Source organism: Scomber scombrus, chromosome 1 (genome assembly GCF_963691925.1).
Source record: "Scomber scombrus chromosome 1, fScoSco1.1, whole genome shotgun sequence".
NCBI lineage: Eukaryota > Metazoa > Chordata > Actinopteri > Scombriformes > Scombridae > Scomber > Scomber scombrus.
Window position 1 is genome coordinate 28,237,561 of NC_084970.1, and position 22,480 is coordinate 28,260,040.

General features: G+C 38.2%; 1 protein-coding gene across 2 annotated transcripts in view; it reads left to right on the plus strand.

Moving 5' to 3' along the window:
- Positions 1-15,231: 15,231 nt before the first annotated feature.
- map2k5 (mitogen-activated protein kinase kinase 5) overlaps positions 15,232-22,480 on the plus strand; it is a 59,223-nt gene continuing 51,974 nt past the window's right edge. For both annotated transcript variants that reach the window (XM_062424945.1, XM_062424954.1), the window contains exons 1-4: positions 15,232-15,628; positions 15,897-15,945; positions 17,663-17,730; positions 21,969-22,038. In XM_062424945.1, coding sequence (XP_062280929.1) covers positions 15,497-15,628; positions 15,897-15,945; positions 17,663-17,730; positions 21,969-22,038 — 319 coding nt within the window. In that variant the 5' untranslated portion in view covers positions 15,232-15,496. The remainder of the gene's footprint in view (positions 15,629-15,896; positions 15,946-17,662; positions 17,731-21,968; positions 22,039-22,480) is intronic.

A 22,480-nucleotide genomic window follows, 5' to 3' on the forward strand; every position in this document is an offset into this window, starting at 1 on the left:
ACAGGAACAGATACTAGGTGAGTCACAACCCATGTGGTTTATGATGAGTCACATGTCCGATGCTCAGGCCAGGAAATTTTACAAGGTGATACGTCTGTATCACTTGAAAATGTAAATAGAGGCAAACCTGTGTGATAATTAACAGCTTGGCATCTTTTTTCACAGACTCATCACTTACACATTTGTGAACTCAAGCAAATGCTGTACTCTAAAATAAAGATGTATAGATTGTTCCATCAGAAAGGCAACACATTGTTTTGTAGTCATGACCGGGGGATAGTTCAACAACAGCTTTTTGCTTGACATAATTGTGTTTTTGTAGGTGGCAGCTATCATGTAATTAATTTCCTTTTTATTTAACCTTGATTCAACCAACCTAAGAGCAAAGTCTTATTTACAATGTCATCCTGCATGGCGAAAGGCTTAATTAATGAAACTCACAAAAAGGAATTTAAAAAAAAAAACATTCTGTACAGACACATATGGACTAAAGTTTTCTTTGATTTCATGTCACCCATCTCATCATTTTGCAGCAGCCATTCCCCCTTAACACGAATTAAGCAAAGTACAGTATGCAGATGATAGCATAAAGATGCAGTTTACAACAGCTGCTGTTGCATCTGAGAAACACATTATGTTAGGGGCCTCCAACAATTTATGTAAAACACGCTTTGATCTTCACTCAAACTAAAAACACATTTGGAAAAAAGAGCTGTTTTAAGTGCATCATCTTATAACAAAAGGAGTGTACATTTGTCACATAATGCTGCCATTACAATTAATACCACATCCTTGTGAAATTGTAACCCACTACTTTTTGCTCTCGCAATTATAGACCCCTTCAGGAGGGGACGTATTTATGCCCAGCAGTTAGCAATGCATTGATTTAATACGTTTCTAATCAGGACATACAGCTTCAGGGCCTGAAATGTTAATTTTTCCTGCTGCTTACAAAGTAGCCTTTGATTTTCTGTCACGGCAGTAATTACAGTGTTTTGCCACTAGATAGGGAGAGAGCTTTGTCTCGTCTAATTATGAGGTAATCATTGCTGTAGTGCCAGCATGTTGTTCTCACCTTTTTTGTTAATACTATTTTAATTTTATTTTTACAGCTTCTGGCTATTACCTTCCCTTCTAATTCACACTGTGACACTGTTAACACTGGTGTGTGTGTGTATGTGTGTGTGCGTGTGTGTGCGTGTGTGTGTGTGTGTGTTTGGAGTGTACTGTGACTGTAATTGTTGTGGTATGGGTGCTGTTAATTACTGGAGTAAACGGTTGAATCACGGCCAGGGCCCTTTGTGGTTGCAGAGTGGCGGGCAGCAGCAGAGAGAGACAGAGGGCTGGAAAATTGTTTTTACCATCTGGGGACCGAGAGAGAGCGAAGGGGAAGCATAAAGGAGAAAAGGGGAACAGCAGCAGACAGAAAGGCCCAATTGGTGGCCAGAGCCTAAGGGTCCGGGGGTCCATATGGAAGGCAACACTTTGCCTTGCGCTTTATTGCACACCTTGCTGTTTTAATCAATGGCAAGCCTGTTCACAGAGCCTAGAGCAGCAGTGGTTATTTCTCATTGTCTCACTGTTACTTCCACTTTTTCTGCTCCACTATACCCCAACACTTCTAACCAAATCTCTGAAGAGCCATGCAGCAGTTTCAGGCCTCTCTGGAAGCTGGAGAAGTGGATGCGCTACGGTAAAAACGTTGCATTATGTGTGAGGTAAAAGCTCCTATTTTGTAATGATGATTTGATACGCCTTTGGCTCCTGCCTGCGCTGCTCTAATTCCCCAGCAAAGCAGGAATAAGAATGTAGATGCCTGCTGTGTTTGGAGTCGTTTCTTAAAATGGAGGATACCATTCCATCTGAATTCCATTTGAGTGTTGAACGTAATGGGATTAGGCTACAAAAGGCGTGTTAACACCGAGACGCTGGGACTTGTGCTAATAACACCATAAAAGTGCCAGCCGGCAGTCTGACTGCCATGTAACCCCACCCTGGTTGGATGCAGAGCTGGTAATCACCCCCCTCAGACCAAGCATCATGTAGAGGAGTGAGGTAAAAGGCTTTGGCTATGTGGGAGGTTGCGTTTGATTTTTATCACAGAACTCTTGCAGGAACATCAATATTTCATTAAATTAGACCCACACAACGGGGAATGGCCACCTGTTTAAAATGGAGACCTCCTGCTTTGATTGTAATGTTTTGTTATATGAACAACATCTCAGACAATACAGCTACAGAACAGCAGTCAGAATATTGGCAGTTTCATGTTGTTGTTTGCTATGATCTTCTTAACTTTGTGCAATTACTGTAGATTACGTCTCGCCACACTGGAATCTAAAAACCAAGACTGATCAGTGAAGTGATTTTATATTAATGACAATGTTCTCCACTAGATTAAAGTATTGTGTTGATTTTGTCTTTATTACGTAAGTAACTCCAGACAAGTCATATTTAGATTGTAGAAATAGCACACGATTTCTATTTAATTAAAACATTTCGGGGGGGAAATGTCAAAGTTGTTGGTGAGGCACTGTTCGTTTCTTTTTCTGTGATTTTTAAAATGTATTTATTTTTACATTTGGCCACTTTATCCATCATTCAGTCAGTTGGTCCACCACTTTGGTCCAAAGTAACTGAAAACCTCTCTAACACCCGAACAACAATCCAAACATTTCATGAAAAGAAATGTATGGATGTTGTAACCCTCCTCTAAATGTCTCATTTGTGACGTCCTCACATGCAGCACGTTGGCTCTGTCCTCCTTCTGTCTCTCCCTTAAATATTTTATGTTCTCAAAGGACATGATGTTTGAATAATGTATTTTGGATGTAATGATTTACACAATGAGTATGTTGATAAATGTGCTTGAGAGTAATAGAAACATTAGAAAAAATCCACTTTGACTTGAAAATAGCACACAATGTGTTCAGAATAATGATTTCATCCCCACAATTATGCCAAAGCAAGTGAGAAAAGCTTCAATAACTATGTTTTTATGTGGATACCAAGTGTATTACACCAACAGCACATAGAAGTAAGTGATTATATTATACTATCATTATAACACCATCACTTTAACATTATTTCTTTCAATAACAACTGTCAGCCAAGAGGCATAACTTAAACCATGGGCTCCCAACCTTTTAAAGTCCCTTTTTACCACTGAGTAAACAGATGATGTGATATATATTAGGGGTATTTCATATTATTTATTCAATGCAATAATAATAACAGCACAAAACAAGTGATAACTGTACAATTAACCTTTAACATTAACATTTCTCTGTATTACTTATTTTTAACTATCATACATTATTATGCTTATTTCAGACACATTCAGTGTTTTCTTCTCCCTGATGCTCAACTGTTCTATAAGCTCTTTGGATGTCTTAACTGTGTACTTTTCTAATTTAGGATGAGGCTGTTTTGCAGAGAGAGAAGTTTATATCTTTAAAAAAAACATCTAAAAAAATAAATAAATAACACATTTAGTTATTTTCTTCACAGAAAATGATACAATTCTAAGATCAATATACATTTTAATATGTTTTCATACACCCCTTTAAACCAAGAGTGACCCCCTGTAAATCTTTGGCGAGCTATAGTGGGGTTCATGACCCCCAGGTTGGGAACCAGTGACAAGCACTCATTTTTAATGTTGGTAAAATATATTGTTATAGCATCAGTTAGCACTCCCCAATCATGAAACCTTCATCACAGCTCACCGCTGATGTTTTAAAGCTAAAAAAATAAAAGTTCATGGGTGAGTTGAGGGGAAATCTTGTGATCATCAAAGTGATATTACAGTATTTTGTGAAGTTTGTGTTGAGTGACTTCTTTTTGCCCAAAACAAACCTCATTATCCTTGAAAACACTGCATGCTGCATGATGCCGTCCACAGGGCTGCATGGTGTAATTAAGATGCACAACAGAAGCTATACTTTGCATTATATGTACTTTTCAACAGTGATTCAGCAACAGTGTGCACGGTCTCTCCTCCATGTAAACTGACACGAAAGCTGTTGTTTGGCTCGTTGTATTACAGTCTCTGCCATTACTTGGATTTGTGATTAAATTTAGGAAAGTGCTGCCGATAGCCGAATTGTCCAGCCACTCTCAATTACCGTCTAGGGAGGGTACCTGAGAAAGCTTAACACAGCAATTAACAACTTAATTAAGTGCCACAGCCATTGTGGCACTTCTGGAGTCATACAACAAGGGGTGTATTGATTGCAGGGGATTGCCAGTTGGTCCCCAATTGATCGCCCAATTGATTGGCTTGAATAGGCATTCCTCAATGACTCCGTGAAGGAGTTTGTGTGTCTTGTGTGTAGTGTGTTTGTCTCAAAGGATGTAGCCGTCACGCCGCTGTGTGACACACTGATAATGACCTGCCAGACTGACTGCGTGGCCTCTCCCAATCCCCCTGGGTGTGACACACACGTCTGGTGTCAATCACTCACTCACTCGCTGTCTCTTCCTTTCACACACACACACAAACACACACAGAGACTCCATGACTGAGCTTGAACATCTGCAGTCTATTCATTCTAAATGCACCTGACATGGATGCAGTAATACATACACACTGTAAGCACACTGATACTTTATTTTAACACTAGCAACAGCAATTACATTTGATTTCAATGCATCACTCATTTTGCAACAATGTTTTAAGTAATGTCTTGATTTCTTTCCAGTTGTATTATATTAACACCTGAAACATGAACGAAGATACAATTATAGCACACACACGCGCACACACACACACACACACACACACACACACACACACACACACACACACACACACACACACACACACACACACACACACACACACATGGATGCACCCACCAACCTACGCACACACCCCCACACAAACACAGATCCAGTGCTCCCTGGGGAGCAGTTAGGATGCAGGGCAGGCCTGGATATAAGAGGGGAGTGAAGTGGTGGTAAGACGTCAAATAAACTGTCATCTCTTATTGTGTCAATGAAGTAATTCCCTTTTAAAGGCTTGACCCCTCACCTTGGAGGAGCTCAGCCAATTGCAGTGTATTGGAGGAGCCATGAGGTGATAACAAATGACTTTACTGAGGGGGGTCAGCTGCTTGAACCAGTTACACCACTTAACCAGGTAGAGATTGTGTCCAAATCAAAAAGAAATAGCCTACACATAGAGATGAATTGTTATTGTTTTGTCTTAATTTTGTTATAATTTTGAATATTTAAGGCATGTAATTTTGTATACATGTTATTATTAATTATGTAGAGTAAGGAGAATACACGAAAGCTCCTTTCTAGTTTAACTGCATTATACTCCTTGACTCAATAGTTCCTTTTTTTGCCGCTAGGGGGTAGTGTTATATGGACTGACTTGAAGATTGCGCTCAATAAAACTGCCTTCCTGACTATTCAGCTATGATCAAATATGGTGTTGACAAACATTCACAACTTTGAGGACAGGCTTACAATCTTCAGCTTCAAGGTAGGGTTTATCACACTTGATTCTGAAGATTTATGGGGGAAAAAATTATGTTTGTTTTGTGTGTGTGAGTGTGTATGTACTGGTGTGTGTGTGTGTGTGTGTGTGTGTGCGTGCGCGTGCGTCTTCGTGTACCTGTGTGTGCATGTCAGAGTGTTTGACAGGCTCAGCTCTCCCTGCGCCCACTGTGGTTCTGAGGTGGTCAACTTATGACCTGTAATTACATCGCTACTGTAGTCTCACATCTCTCCGGAGCACATCGGTCTCAGACACTTCAATTACCTCACTGCAATACCTCTGTTGCTCTCACGTGCCCAGCAAAATCATAATGATAGTCCAGGGAATGGACTGATTCAAAATCTTCTTCATGTGCAACAACAAATATTCCCAAAAGGACAGTACAGAATATGTTTTTTAAAATTATTTAATAAATCAACATAAAAGCTGATGTCCTTCTGTGATGTATCATTACTACTATATCATAAGCATACTTAACGATAGGCATGATCTTTCTGGGTAGAAGGAAAGCTAAAATCTGAATCCTCATGCAACCTCACTGACAAAATTTTTATAATAAGCCTCCACTCCCATCTCAATATGCGACATTTCAATACTTAAACAAGGGAAGCTTGAGAAAACAGCACAGCAAGGCCAACAACAATGGCCAACACACATTCTTTGAGAATGGTCTGCATCAATTTGCATTCAAACTTGTTGTAAAATAGAGATGAGGAAAAGATCTATCTATTGAGGCATATTTGAAGGTTGGGTCCAGATGGCATATGTTTGCCCTTGTATAGTGCTGTCACATTGTGGTGTAACGGAGCCTCAGCTGCAGGATTGCAGCTTTTAATGAAAAAGTGGGGGCCGCCACATCCAGGTAAGACCCCTGGAGGTTGTATTTCCAGGGCTTTGTTATATCCCACAATGAGGCAGTGTGGACGCACATTCACAGACAGACACACACACACACACACACACACAAACACACATGCACGCACACGCACATGCACACACACGTACACAGATTTAACCAGACAATGATAGCCAACACAGTAATGTCTGATGAAACACACATTTAAAAGTAAAACTCAAATGCTGGACGTATCCTTGATAACCTGAAAGAATCATGAAAAACTGGAATTATTAAATGTCTCAAAACTTCTAACAAGTCAGTAAATATCTGAGGTTAAACGCAAACCAAATGCAACTTTGGAAATTGAAGAAAATCGTGGTATTTTTGGTAATAATTAATATAAAACAGGCTGTCAGACATTTTGGAGTTCTTTATGGGCTCACTGCAAGGTTCAAGGCTGGATTTGTTCAATATTGGTGCTGTCAGTTGAAATGCCTCCAAATTTTATAATTTTCTTGCCTGAATACAGGTTGTCATTTTTTTTTCTTATTTGTGACTGATTTTGTATCCGCTGGCCTTCAGTAGTGGTAAGTGGCAATAACAGATGACCCTGACACCCCACTACATGACTGATTTTAGGATTTTATTAGTAATCTGTAAATCAATTAACAGTGCAAAATAAGTATAAAGCTTTTTTAAAAGACCCCACAAAACCAACCATTTTCATTAACATCTTGCTTTCATTATATTTAACATTATGCATTTGTCCAAGTGATTAACAGGAATGTACCCCAACACTGAAATGTTCAGAGGTATCCAGTGGGCACATTTCACAGATTTTGCCTCAAAACACTGTAAGAGGGCTCATCAGTTAACTGTGGTGTCCCAGAAATGCTGATTAGATGAGTACAATCACATACTCTGTACTGAATATCTTACTCATGTCACAGAATAAGTTCCAGTCACACCATCAATCTCAAAATGGGACAGCTGACCGTCCAGAGCAAAACTGTTTGCTCAGCAACGGGACAATTGACCCTGGTGGCTTGAACTGGACTGCTAAGAAGTTCCAAAACTGTTCATTATTGCATAACTGCAACTTTGTCCACTCTGTCCTGCATTGTGTAATAAATGAAACACAAATCTGGGTAAACTCCAAAATGTTCACAACAGACATGCATAAGTATGTTTGCTGATCTTAATACAGTAGTGTGGCCCTTTTTCTTCTAGTTAGTTAAATATTATTAGTATTATGAATGAATCATCAGCAGTTTCAACTGTCTGAGAATCAATATGTATTCAAGTCTGAGCAGAAGTTTTTAATGCCATTTTTTTTATTGTTAGAACTAATATTTTGTTATTTTTTAGTAAACCAACAACAAACATTTGCTGAGTAACCCCCAAATGAGCGCATTACTTTAAGCTTAAATACTCTTCCCACTTCAGGTGCTACAGAGATAATTAGGACGATAAAATTGCCGTTCAGCCACTGTTGGTTGTGAGCAGAAGGTCAGAGAACAGGCAGAGGGCTAAATATTTGAGTGTGTTGGCAGTCAGGAGAATCTCATCTGACAGGAAGGACCAACAAACACCAACCCCACCACAACTTTCCACTGACTCACCACAGTATCAGGTATGTTGTCTGCCATAAATTAGACCAAACATGCGTACGTGCTAATGACCTACTCAATTAACTAAAACCTGTAAATAATCCTCACCTACTGATCAAAATAACGTAATAATATGAAATTGCATTGAACCTTAAGAGGAGACACTTTTCCCTCCAAGGAGGTCAGAGGTCACATCCATTAGAGCTGACAGGAAGTGTCTACTTAAAAGAGATTAAACTGATGCTGTTGGTTTGTGGAAATTCAGAAGAAATATTGCTTAGATTTAAGATGATTCATGTGGTAATGCAAACACTTTGTAGTATGATTATATAATAATGATAATACATGCTATCTTGATTTATTAATTAGTAAAATATGATTACAGTATAGAAATATTTTGCATAGTGAAAATCTAAACTTGTTTGGTTTTTAAGCATGTTAGCATGCTAATGCAGAGCAGGTCATTGAAGGGGCAGCCACATCATGTACTCTAATATAGAACTTAACTTACATTTAAATTGAATTTTGGAGCTGATAGATAATTGAATAACAGTGTGAAATGTCTTCACAGAATACTCAATAATTTGATAATGCAGCATCAAGTTAAAACGCACACTTAAAAACTAAGATTTCCAAACACACAGGAAAGCATGAGTAATTAATCAGGGTGCCAAACCATATATTTTTTAAAATATTAAATTACATTTTCTTTGTTACTTTCACTGTTCTGTGTTGGGTTATATATGACATGTGAGCACTGACCATGATGAGTTCTTTTACACACCAAAGGTCAGAGGCATCACTTACAGAGAGAGAAGGACCCCCCAAACACCCACTAAGTCGGTTATCTCATTCCCTATCAATTATTGACATGCCGTTGTCAGTTGAAAAGCCAGCCAGACTTTCCGTTGATCTGTTCGTTGAATATTTCAGCTGACAAACAGGCCACCTGACACTCTGCACCAAAGCAATGTGTGGTTAGAGAGCGGTCGCTCATTTTGCCCACATGCACATATGCATGCACATGTACTGTATACAGTTACATGTTGTTACTACTGCTCTGTTCTGAATGTTTTGCTTGCTGTTTATTTACATTAATTTCCAACTGGACTGTGTATTTACCACATTTTGTTTTGCCTGACTAACTTATAGTAATACATAATTTAAAGCAGGTAAAATTACTTACAGTCTGATATGCAGCTTTAGCCAAAAAAAACAAAACAACTAGCCTCCACTGGTGATCAAATTAAAATCAGTAACAATAATCAAATATTACTGTATACAATATAACACTGACACGTTTTTGCTCTGCACTGACAACACTTTGTTCAAAGTTCCCCTATTTCACATTTATAAGCAGTATATAAACATTTAATAATAGTTTATTACACACTATAATGTAGTTATTAACATGTACAGTATAATATATTCTACTATTATAACTGTGTTTTACTACATTGTCATTTATTACCATAACTGTCTATGTACCAGAAACTTATAAAGACTTCATCTGAAGTCTTCATAATCCACTAATATGTGGTACACACATAATAATGTTGAACTTGCAAACTATCAACCATGTGACTTTAAAGGTACACATGCAGTCACTCAATGCTGAATCAAAATCATTTGAGGCTAACAGATCAATATATTTGATTGTAATACATTGTGATATAATGACATATATGATAAAAATACACACATCTGTTCTTCACTATCATCATGGCTAAATCAGTCGTAAAGCCAGGAATGCGTAGTTTTAGTGTTGTTCTTTTTTGAGTCAAGGTTTTTAAAGTTCCTAAATTATGTCCTAAAAACTGATTTAGGTACATTAGGAAATAAAACAGGAGAAAACCACATTTTCACTAACTTGCTCCTTGATTTCCACATAAGTTGGTTTGGAGAAAATGATGCATCATGCGAGTAATCAAAATTTGGTTGGAGCATTTTTGGACAAGTCCTGTAAATGTGAATGTCTGTCCCTGACACAGAGATGAAGTTACATCATTGGTCATTCACTTCTTGTGTCTGCCCTCTTGAGTTTCATACACAGTGCAACCGTTTTGACCTAGTCTTGTTAACAATCAGATCCCTGGACTGAAACTACCAGTTGTAAAATGCATGTTCATAACAAAAAATAATAAGCCAAAGTGAAATATTTCAAACAAATAAAATATTTTAGGGCTTCAAGCACCTTTGTTCCCACTGTATCATGTGAAAAACAACACCATGTAATCACATCTTGCATTCAATAAAGTCACTTGACCAGAGCATGAAAGAAGAGCCAATAGAGCTCTGGTGAACTGGTGATGTGTTATTTATGTTGGGCTCAGTTCAAAAGCAGCCTCTATGAAGAAGACACACCCCATAAATTTTTCTATGGCCCCTATGAGCAGGTCAAGAAGGCGCCAATATTTCCTCTTTATTAGAAACAACAGAAACAACATGCAGCCATAAAGGGGACTTCAGAGGTGAATCTGAAACATGGCAGAGAAAGCACGCTGCTACGAGAGCTGAGAGGTAGTCACACAATCCATTTCTTCAAGGGGCTTGTCCATATATCGGTGCTTTTCCTCATAACTCTCACACCAGTGACTCACAAACACTCCATGCTTCATCACAGGTCAACTTGGAAATGAACTTTAAAGGAAGATGTAACAAATGATCGCTTCCTCTAAGGCAATTCATATCTGCTGAAGTGCCATAACCCTCTACATATCCTGACCTCAATTTGAAGTCTGCGTGTTGAAGGCCCATCTGAGGGAGATGGTATCGATCTGAGCAGGGACTCTGGCAGCATCAATAAACAACAGGCTTCAGGCTTCAAGGCTGAGGAGACACGTCTCTATTTCAGCTGGAGGGTTCGCATCTGGATACCTGAGTTGGGATGTGGCCCTGGACAGATGGTGGGACACGTTTTTCCTTTCCTTTTTTTTTTTTTTGCTGAACTTACAGCAAGTCTAGCTCCGTTTTGAGGCCATAGCCAGTAATATGCTCCTTACTGTTGGCTCTAGCAAGGTAAAGAAGGCCATAAACCACAAGCACACACATTGTCACTTTGAATAATTACTATTAATGTTAAGGGGCATGTAGATAGAAGGTTACCTAGTAACAGTCAATATCTACGAGGACAATCAATGCTTAACCAGCAGACAAATAGTATTTCAAGATCAGCATTACAGTGAAAGAAGACAGTGCTGTCTTTGGCTCATTAATCAATAAACACAACAAACCGACCAATACATTTGACACTGACTAATGAAATAATAATAATCGTCATGTGAAGAGGAAGAGGAGGAGGATGAGGAAGAAGAAGCAATAACAGGCTGCATTTGTACACATTGTTACACACGAAAAACAGCCATTAATGAAAATGTAACTATTTGTAAATAAGTAATGGGCAATCTTGTTGGACAATTTAGTTTGTGTCTTGTTTACTTGCTTTTCCCTCTTTGCTGAGAAAGTTAAATAAGTGTGCCTCATATATTTAGAGTGAAACTGAGCTCACTTTGCACTAAGCAGCTTGTCAATAGTAAGAAAAAGAGGTACAGGGCAACAGAGGAGGTCTGATAAAATGGCTTTTAATTACCAGACAGAGAATGCTGGCCTTCCTTTTCCACTTTCTCCTCCCAGCCAAGTCAGGAGTTTGATTTCTGATAATATGGATTGCTGACTGGGCTTCATCCTCGTTGCCCCTAAAGCAGAAGGACCTAACATCAAGTCCAGGGAGAGCATGTTTGACAAAGTGCCATATAGATCCTCTGCTTTTCATCAGAGGTCAGTGCTGGTGGAGGCATTAATCAGGACACTTGATAGCCTGACTTTGTTTTTCCAATTTACGCTCCCGTAACAATTAGGCAAAGTAATAATTTCAGGCATTACATGGAAATCAATGGGTCTTTAACCCAGCTGTTGGTAGAGGTGTAAGCGATGAGGTAAGTTCAAAGTGAGTCAATGCAATGCACTTTTAACCTCAGTGTGAGCGTGTATTTGTGTGTGTGTGTTTGAGAAAGTTGGCAATAGATTGACAAATAAGCAGTTAGATACATTTAACATGCAAATCAAATGATTAACAAATATGATGTAATTTAGAAATTAGACAGAATATAAAGTAGTTAGGCTACACCTCAATCTGCTGCACAGTTAATCAATAATATCAATAATAGTCTTATAATAAAATAATATATGTTATAGTATAACTTCTGATAGGGGCGATTCTACATTATGAATGTAGAAGTTTCACTAGTAACAGTATTGTTACCCTGTGATATTACTACTTTGACTTAAGTAAAGGATAGATAGATAGATAGATAGATAGATAGATAGATAGATAGATAGATAGATAGATAGATAGATAGATAGATAGATAGATAGATAAATAGATAGATAGATAGATAGATAGATAGATAGATAGATAGATAGATAGATAGATAGATAGATAGATAGATAGATAGATAGATAGATAGATAGATAGGTTCTCTTTTCAATGTTCTTTACTTTTTAAACAAGACGGTAACCACTGATAGAGAAGTTCAGCTTTAGGCCATTCAGGGGTGGAGACTTTTGTTGAATGGCTGGCACAGCGCACATCTCATTAATATTGTTTTCAAGTACCGCATATCCAGCCAAGTCTGAGCCGGAGCCATGGGGGAGATAGAACAAGTTTAAAAAGTTCTTATCCTCACACAGGTCCCCGGTCAACAGGCTTGGGTATCAGCTCTGTTAGCAAAGTGTGGTAAATTAACAGAAAAATAGACCTCACTTTGGCCAGAGATCAATGTCCTGTTCTCAGTGCAATCTGAGCTGTGTGATGAACAGCTAGAAAGACTGATTCTGCTCCTCAATCATAAGGCCATAGTCACTAAAGGTCCTAAGTGCCCCTTTGTGTTACAATTAGTCATACAGTTACAATTATGATTCATGCTGAGCTGAGTGGAAACTTCAAAATACTTATGCTGTGTTAGTGTGGCGTTAAAGAGATAAAAACCTCTTTGAATACTCATGAGGATATATACTCCTCTGCACACCTCCTACTTTCTACCAAGAGGTTTTCTTTGTATTTTCAATGCAGATTTGGAGTTCTGTCATTAGTTTGTGTTTCCGTGAAACTGAGGACATTTCATATAGTATCCAATTAAACTTTTATAATTGTGATTTAAGGTCAGTTTAAAAGAAAAAGGATATTTAATCATTAGACACACACACACATTATACCCCCATAATGTTATTTTGTACTCAATTTTGTACTCTCATCATACTTGATCTCACATCAATGTCAAGTCAACAAAAGCATTCCAATGTGGCGACAATCTCTCATGATGGAGCATGAAATAATTCTCATTCAGTTTAAAAGGTTAAGTTGTACCCAGTTACTTCATGCACTTTTCTCTACAAAGCTTTTCAATCCAACTCTTCTCGTCCGCAGCACATTTATAACCAGGATGACATCTTGGTTTTGTCAGCAGTACATAATGACAACAATGACGCTCAAAAAAGTTATTTTAATTATTTTCATATCACATTATTCACACTATATTCACATTCCAATAAGGTAAAGTTGTAAAAAAGAGTCTAGCATAAAATTACAAAAATGTTGGTGGTGGTCAAGTTGCTAATTAAATCCTATGTTGATGGTTGTCAAATAAAGTTCTACATTACCATGGCCTTTTATAAATGTTAGTGCAGTTTAAATCCTTGCTGACATCTTGGTAGGTCTGGGTCATTTCTCCTATTGTAAGGGGAGCGGAAGCACAGACTTTCATTGAAAGAGTGATTTCAGATAAGATTTGTAAGACATGCTTTGACATATTATAGAAATGTGCTACAAGGAGCTTTTTTTAAGAGTATATTTGAATGCAGACCAGTTATGCTGGTAAAGTGACAGCTTACATTTAGCATGTCAAGCATGTCATCATTTTCACTGCACATTCAATAATACAATTTTTGTGTTACCAGTAGTGGAAGACAGATCCTTTACTTAAGTACTAATACAGCAAAGTATAAATACTCTATTACAAGTAAAAGTCCCACTTGAATTAGTGCATAATATGTACATAAGTATTAGCAATAAGTATTACAGTAAATGTAGTTGTTTGGTCCCTGTGACTGATATATTATAATAAATTACATTATTAAATTATTAAACTGAAGCATTATTTTGTAAGCAGCCTGTTACTATTGTAGCTGCTGGAGGTGGAGGTAGTTTGATCCAGTGGTTCCCAGCCTAGGGATCGTGTCCCTCCAAGGGGGTCACCAGACAAATCTTAGGGGTCGTGAGATGATTAATGGGGGAGAGGAAATAATAATAATAAGAAAAAAACAACAACGATCTGATCTGATACAGAAGTTTTACGTATTTGGACTTCTAGACTTTTACTCTAATATTTAATGTTTGGTGAAATATTGGATCATTTGAACATTTATTGAAATGAAACCATATGAGAAGTTTAGAGAGAAAAAAATCACAATTTGGTGGAGCTGTTAACAACTCATAGACATCTGAAATGTGACCCCGACTAAACTGCTTTTTGTAAGATGTCAAAAAGCAGTGTGTAAAAACAATGTGTTGTATTTTAAAAACCTGTTATAGTATTTATCTATCCATCCATCCATCCATTTTCTGCCACTTATCTGGGACGATGGTATGGTAGCATTAGGCAGAGTACGAAAACCCAGACTTCCTCCTGCCCAGCAACGCCCTCCAGCTCCTCCTGGGGGATCCCAAGGCGTTCCCAGTCCAGGAGAGATATGAAATCCCTCCAGTGTTGTCATATTATCCATTGTGTCAAATCTTCATCTCAGGAGTAACTATAAGATGTCAAATAAATTTAGTGGAGTAAAAAGTACAATATTTCCCTCTTAAATGTAGTGGAGTGGAAGTATTAATTAGCATCAAATGGATACAGTCAAGCAAAGTAAAACTGTATTTAAGTAAAACTTAGGCCTGTCATCTGTTGCTCACTGTATGAAAGTCACTTCACAGTAAAAGAAGCCATGTTTTTTTCTGGTTACAGTAATGGAAATCTTTTAATTTGAAACGTACCAACCGGATGTTGATTCGGAGCAGTTGGCCTTATTTTTACCCTCAACCCGCATTCCGAGAAGACCCGCCCTACTCTTCCTCTGATTGGCTAGTCCTCTTTGCCTTCATTGGCCAGATTGGTTATGTTGTTGAATGAGGATTGTGATTGGTTAGATTTAGCTTGACAATATCAGGTCACACCCAATCAGAAAGCAGAGTAGAGGGGTCTTCACAGAATACGGGTGGGAAAAAACTAAAGCGAGCAGTTATGGTTTCCTCTAGACTAGCTGCATAGCTAAACATTTCTGATAACGCAGTTTAAAACAAGTTTACATTAAAAAGTAAACCACTAGTACGGTTATGACGTGACTCCGGCAGTGACTGAGCTTTTAATGGTTGACGTTGTTTAAAATCTCTCCCATCACTGAACAGGATGCTAGCATGTGTTAGCAGGAAATTAGCTCGTTAGCTTAGACAGCCAGCCAAGTGTTTGTTATGAAGCGTGTTTTTTCTTCTTTATGCTTATACTCTACTTGAACAACGTCTCCATTATGGACCCCGAGGGAATAGTGATCCGTATTAAAACGCCGGCAGGAGACATGGACTCGTCCGTCGACAGTCCATCTCTTCTCAACTTCAATGACTTGCTGGTGAGTCTTCCTCAAAGCCAACTTTCACTTCATTCCCCCTTGATGGTAGCTTTTTTAGAAAGACGACATGTATGTAATTTAAATTCAAGAGTTTGGGTGAACGTTTGTTATACTGAACAGTTAAATATTACAAAGCTGTGACCCCACTTTACATTTTAATATTTGTGATCTAACAAGCTGTACGTCTCTCTTCCTGAATCCTATCTGTAACTATTTCTGTGCATCTGTCTGTAGTTTTGTTCTGTATAACTTGTAAATATCATTTTAGGTCGCTATCAGAGATGTCATGCCTGAAGCCACCGTCACTGCCTTTGAATGTAAGTTTCTACTTGTCCCACCTTGTGTTGCCTTAATGCTGGCACAGCTGCTCTACATCCCTCATTCCTCATCATCCAAGTTGGTGACACATGTCTATAATACATCACAGCAGCAAGTCCTGATCATGTCAAAAATACTGTGAAGTTTCTAAAGGGTTGCTTGCAACTAACAGCTTCTTATTACAACAAAACCTGAGTCTTATAGTTTACCAACTTAGTAAAGTAGGTATTATCTGTCTCATTGGGTACATATAGCTGTGTGAAGAAGACAGAATATAGCAGAATTTGATGAAGTACAATTTGCTCATTGATACATATCCAAATTATATGAATGATACCATATTTCATACTGACATGTATCCTAATAAACAATATGAAAATATCTGTTTTATCCTTTTGCCATTTGTTCTTATGAAAATGTTCAATAATAGTTTAATTGTGCCATTGTGATTGCTAAATTAGTGTATTCAAACAACATTATTCCTGAATAACTTGTTACTTGTGATGATTATGGTCTGAATCAGTAATTGTAATGCTAAAAAGTTGATGGATAAAGTGTGTGGACATACTGGTGTACAACTTTGTTTCTAGATTGGTCATGAAATGCTGACAAAAGCAGCAACTTTTTGTAATTTCAAAATTCATGGAAATACTTGGAAATACATGAACTTACAAACTCTTTGCAGTTTTGTCACCCACAATTTCCCAATAGTGTTGCTGTGTTGTCTCTCATTGTGTTCCTTAAAGTGATGTGTACCGTTTCAAAAGAAGTGACTCCTCATGACAGTTTTCATAAAATTGAAAGACATTTTGTCAACAGCTTTCCTTTAATGTATTATTCTTTGATAGAATATTAAATACAGTTTATATTGTTGTACTCATTAAAGGTTTACTGTGCAGGATTTATTGGTTGGTGTTTGTAAACAAGGCATTCAAAGTTGGCCCCTCCTCTCCAGGTCAGAGAGGGAGAGAGAGAGAAAGAGAGAGAGAGAAGCCTTGGTTGAATGAGCTATAGGTAGTATATGAAGAAAACGAGCAGTGCTGGTGAGAACCAAGTTGTGAATTAGATGAATAAATCATTTTTCATTGATTGATTCAAGTCGGTTATGTTCTAAATCATATATTAACATGTCCACACCTCCGCACAACCCTGCAGGAAGGTGCCAGATTTTATGTGAATGCAGAGCTTCATCATATCCGCTGTGACCTCTCTGCTCTGCGTGTGTGTCGCTCAGTGCTGTCCTCAGTCAAGCAGACAAAAAGACCTGCAGTTCTTTATACATCTGTGACAGAGACAGAGAGCAGAGCAGAGGAGACGAGAGACAGACACAGTGATGTAACCTGGTCGCTATGCTCCGAGTCCCAACGTCACACGCTGCACACTCTTGGGGCTTCACACCCACTGCCCAAAGGTTGACGTACAGAATCGTTCTGAAGACAGCAAATATAATGTCTGCAGATAAAAACACCACCACTCACTTCTAGTGGGTCATAAGTAATGATTGAGAGGGATTATGTTTGTATGAGTATAAACATTGTTTTCTAAAAAAATCCTGCATAGTATATCTTTAACAAGTACAGCCGAGCAGTCTTAACTCTGAACTCTAAATCAACTCATTATCATATTATAAAATTTGTTGCCTCTGGCGTTGAAAACTGTTTGTGTCTGATTATTTTTTAAATGATTTACAACCCAAATTTGAACTTTTTCTCTTAGATGAAGATGAGGTGGGGGACAGAATCACTGTGAGAAGTGATGAAGAACTCAAAGCCATGTTATCATATGTGAGTACATAAATTAATTTGTCATTTTTTATCTATGTCACACACCCATGCCTCAGACTGCATGACCAAAAATGTGTCAGTTATAATCTTTCAGTATTCTAGGGGCTATTTCTTTTGAAAACTGTTTCTGTCTACAATGTTTATAAGACATCTGTTGCATGTCTGATCGTCCTAAAACAGAGAGCCCTCCTCCTCCTTCTCATCTGTTGATTTTTTCTGAACTTTCTTCCTCAGACTTTTATGGTGTTTTTGGGGAACTTTTCTAGTCTTAATCAAGGACATAAGAATATAATTACTTTTACTGCTGTAGTAGCTCATGTCTGGGTAACAGAAGCTCTCCATGGAGGAGAGATAATGCGTTTTGTTTTTGCCTGTTATGACTACTACTACTAAACATGGTTTGGTTGTGGTTGTGGTACTGACTTCTACTTTGTGCCTCCTCCTTGACACCGGCTGTGTATTTACCCGCTATTCAGAAACCAGTATATATTTTTGAAACCGAAAAGCCTCATCCAGTTCTTTCTTAACCTAACCTAACAACTGGCTTGTTGGTAGTTTGCAGTTACACACACACACACACACACACACACACACACACACACACACACACACACACACACACACACACACACACACACACACACACACACACACACACACACACACACACACATACATACATACATACATACACATACATACATATGCACGCACATGTATGCCAGCACACACACATACACACCTCCACTACCCATGCAGCACCCCCACCTAGTGCAGTGCATTTTCATATTCCGCCATACTTACTGTTCATTCCACGGACAGTAAGAGTAATGACATGTAATGGGTTGCTCTACGAGGTACACTGAAAGCTAAATGAACTGTCAATTTTTATTATTTATTATTCAGTACTTAAAGTTTTGCCTCATTAAAGAACGGCCCCCCTGGGCTGCAGAATTGTTCAAAATCTACTTTCATCTGTGGATGTCTTTTACCCCCCATCAGCTCACAATGATGCTGCTACAGCCACAGGCACAATTTACACTCCTTGTTTTTTGTCCATTTTTATCATGCATTCACTTCTGGTTGCTTTTTAATCATTAAGTAGCATAGGGTAGCAGGGTGATTATGGAAAAAGAGACAGCTGTTGTGCAGATGAGCATTGTGAAACAAGGATGGAAAAAGTACTGACCTCAGCCAGCTTATGATTCACATAAAAATATTTTGCAGTTGTCTGTGTCTGTAAGACTTTTTTTTTGAGTGAGTCTGAGTATTGATGTGTTTGACAGTTTCCCTGTGTTACTACCATTGTTATGTATTGTATGTAGGGTTGGTGGATATGGCCCTAAAATAATATCACAGTGTTTTCAGGTATTTCTGCGATAATGATATTCTTGATGATATGACAAAATACTCTTCGCAGTATTTTTGTCTCTCCTCGTACTCAACTGGTTGTTTCCACTTGAGGCAGTGAAATAAGTTTGTTCTGCTGCCCTCTTTTATTGTTAAAGTCTCTAATATTTTTGTGGTTTGTTGTGCATCTGATCTTTTATAACTCAAACACTTCAACACTACTAAAGTTGTTCTCTTTTGGGGGCAACTGGGAGTAAGAATGGCTTGCTATTATTATATTCTTCCTGGAAATGTTTAAACACATCTTTTTTTAAATCTTTTAACATCTTTTAAATAAAATCAAAGGCACTCTTTTGGGCTGCTGTTTATCTGTTGATTATTTTCTCGATTAATTTTCTTGGTGCATAAAAGGTAAAAAGAAAAAAAAAGAAAATATCAATCACTGACAGTCTAACAATACATTGACAGTACATTTTAAAAATATTTTATATGAATATATCAAATGAATACTACCTTTATTAAATAAAGTAATGTACCCATATGTTGTGTATTTTGAAAAACAGGGTACAATAAACATTTTCTGTGAAACTGGAAATAAAAAGCTGAAACAATTCTTTGAATGATCGGTGACATTTTATACTTTGATTTCATTTTGTGACGCAAAACATCAACTTATTGACATTGTTGATATTGTTCTTTATTCAGATGATGTGACCTCCTAATAGCATATTCATTTACCCCACTGTTCACATCAGTCTGCCCAGCACAAGTACTCTATTCGCCACCACATTGCTTCGTCTACAGATTTCAAAGCCATTTGTACAATGAATTTTTGGCAAACAAATCCAGGAGTGCTGTAATGGCTTTCTTCTCCTTGTGGGACAGCCAAGTGTACAAAAAGCTGCTGATCACCTGGAAAATACTGGACTCACTAAAATATAATTTACACTAGTCGAGTTCTTCAAATGTCTTTATGCAAGGGTTATGCATTTCAGCATTCATTTGCATTTGTGTTTAGAGGATTTTTTTGTTGTTGTGGTGGTTGTTTGCTGTGGTTGCCGTTTGGCCTCCGTAGAGACCCTGGTGGATTTTTGCCTCAGTGTTGATAATTCCAGGTGAGCAGACAGCCATTATGTGAAATTAATAGGAATTAAGGGAAACCAGCATGTTAGGTGAAAGGTGGCATAAATCATTAGAGTCTCTCATGGCTGCTTTGTGTGTGCATGTGCTTATGTGTGTGTTTGTTTGTGATAATTAGTTAACAAATGTATTACCAGACTTTAAACCATGCTATCATTACACAGTACGTTTTTTTTTCTTCAAATTCAAGAGATCTGCTTTAATGTTGCCCTGCGAAAAAATTCATGCAACTTATTGCTGAGCAAAATTAATGCTCAAATTCAGCACTTAATTAACATCAGTCTGCAGAGGGTATTTATCGTGAAAAGTATCCCCCATCACGGAGAACATTGATTGCTACATGCTCCTGTGAGACCCACTAGTCTTCCAGGCATCTCTAATCATTGTTCGACACCTTGAAAGACAGACGCCCCTGTTCAAAGTTAAAGACTGGCCTGTGTCAGGTGCTAAAAAAAACATGTGACCTCATCCGTTCCTCACTCAGCTCCCCCTGGAGGTAATAGCTCTAATTCCACCATTCTTACTCCCATTTCCCCTTAGTCTGCTAATGATGATGAGACCCAGTCTCTGCTCTCACTCTCACACTTGTCCCTTTAGGCTGAGCGATGGTATTTGGGATCGGACACTGTTTAGTTATTGGCCAACAATGGAGAATGTCTTTTAATAACATACCTACTACAGATTACGTGGTAATTGCAGCCTTAATCAATAAGCTAGCTGAGCGGAAAATTAAAGGTACGTGAAGCCCGAACCCCCCACACCCCCGCACACACAACATGTTTTTGGTATTAGGCCCATTGTTCAGATGTGGCCTAGTGAGAACGCTGGAGGGCGAAAGCAGAGGGCTAGGAGCGAGAAGGGATCTGACAGTGATAAATAGGCCTTTTAATAACAGCTGTGCCACTTGGGTAGCCATTCTGATCCATTCCCATCCAAGCCGGTCCCATCGTCCTCCCTCCCTCCTTCCCCCCACAATGAGAGAGCAAATTTACATATCTCGATGATGACTTGGTGGATCATACTGGATAGTAAATGAAAAGAAACAACGGACACATGCACACGTAAACTACACAGATACGTACATCTTTGCAAATGTCCAACTGTGTCTGCGGCGTAAGGTCTCAGATAGTTTAATTTTTGCTGAAGCCTCCAAAAAGGGAGGAGGCACAAGCACACATATGCACACAAAGACACTAATTCACACATGTATAGACTGACTCTCTCTCTCACACACACAGTTTAACAGATGGTTTGGTTAACTGAAACATCAATTATTGCATTGCCTTGGCAAGCATCTGAGAGGCTCCAGAGTGAGTGAGTGTGTGTGTGTGTGTGTGTGTGTGTGTGTGTTAGTCCTGTAGGATATGAGTGTTTGGTGAGCTGTTGACCTGAAGGAGAAAAGGGTTAATGCTACACTCCTTCAGAACAAGCCCACAGGGCATTGGTCCTCATCGGCAACAGATTTCAACACAGCATGCTCACATTTTTTTTTGGGAACACTTTGGATTAATTCTGATGTCATTTAAATAAGCAGCAAGTTTTTTATGCATAATATTGCAAATTTAGTAAAGCTTGTATTCCTTAGCTTTTATGTTATTATGATAGACTGCATGTTTTTTATTCATTCTTTTACAGATTTTCAATTAGCCCTGTATTTGTGAAAGAAGCTGTTTATTTTTGTAGTTTCCAGATTCTGTAATGATCACTTGAAACCTCTCAACAATTTGTGACTTTCTTTTCCCCTTTAGTACTTCAACACAATGAATGAACAACGCATGAATGGACTGATGCCAGACCCTCTACAAATTTTTCCACGAGGTACGGAGTGACATGTTATAATTTGTCACGGATGTAAAAATGCTGAGAGGCTCTCCATTTTTGTAATTAATGTGTTGACAATTGGTCACAAAACATGTAAAAATATTTGCACTTTCCCAGAAGTCAGAAACTATTTTACTGAGATTTCGGTGAATCACTTGAGCTGCACTTGAGCAAACAATAAGAATAAGAAAAATAAGTGTTACGTGCCTTGAAGTAACATTATAGCCTCTGGACAACATTACAATTCAGTGGCTCATTATTGGCTGTTATCGTGGCATGTGTAAATCAAAATGTTTTCACCTCAAGGAAATTGAAACTCTGAACTTATGTTCAGGCTAAGCCTTGCCTAGATGTCGAGCATTGTGTAGTTTCATCCTTAAAAATGAGTTTGCAGTTTGAATGCCTTCTCGGTACATACCTACATGTAGTTTTCTCACCA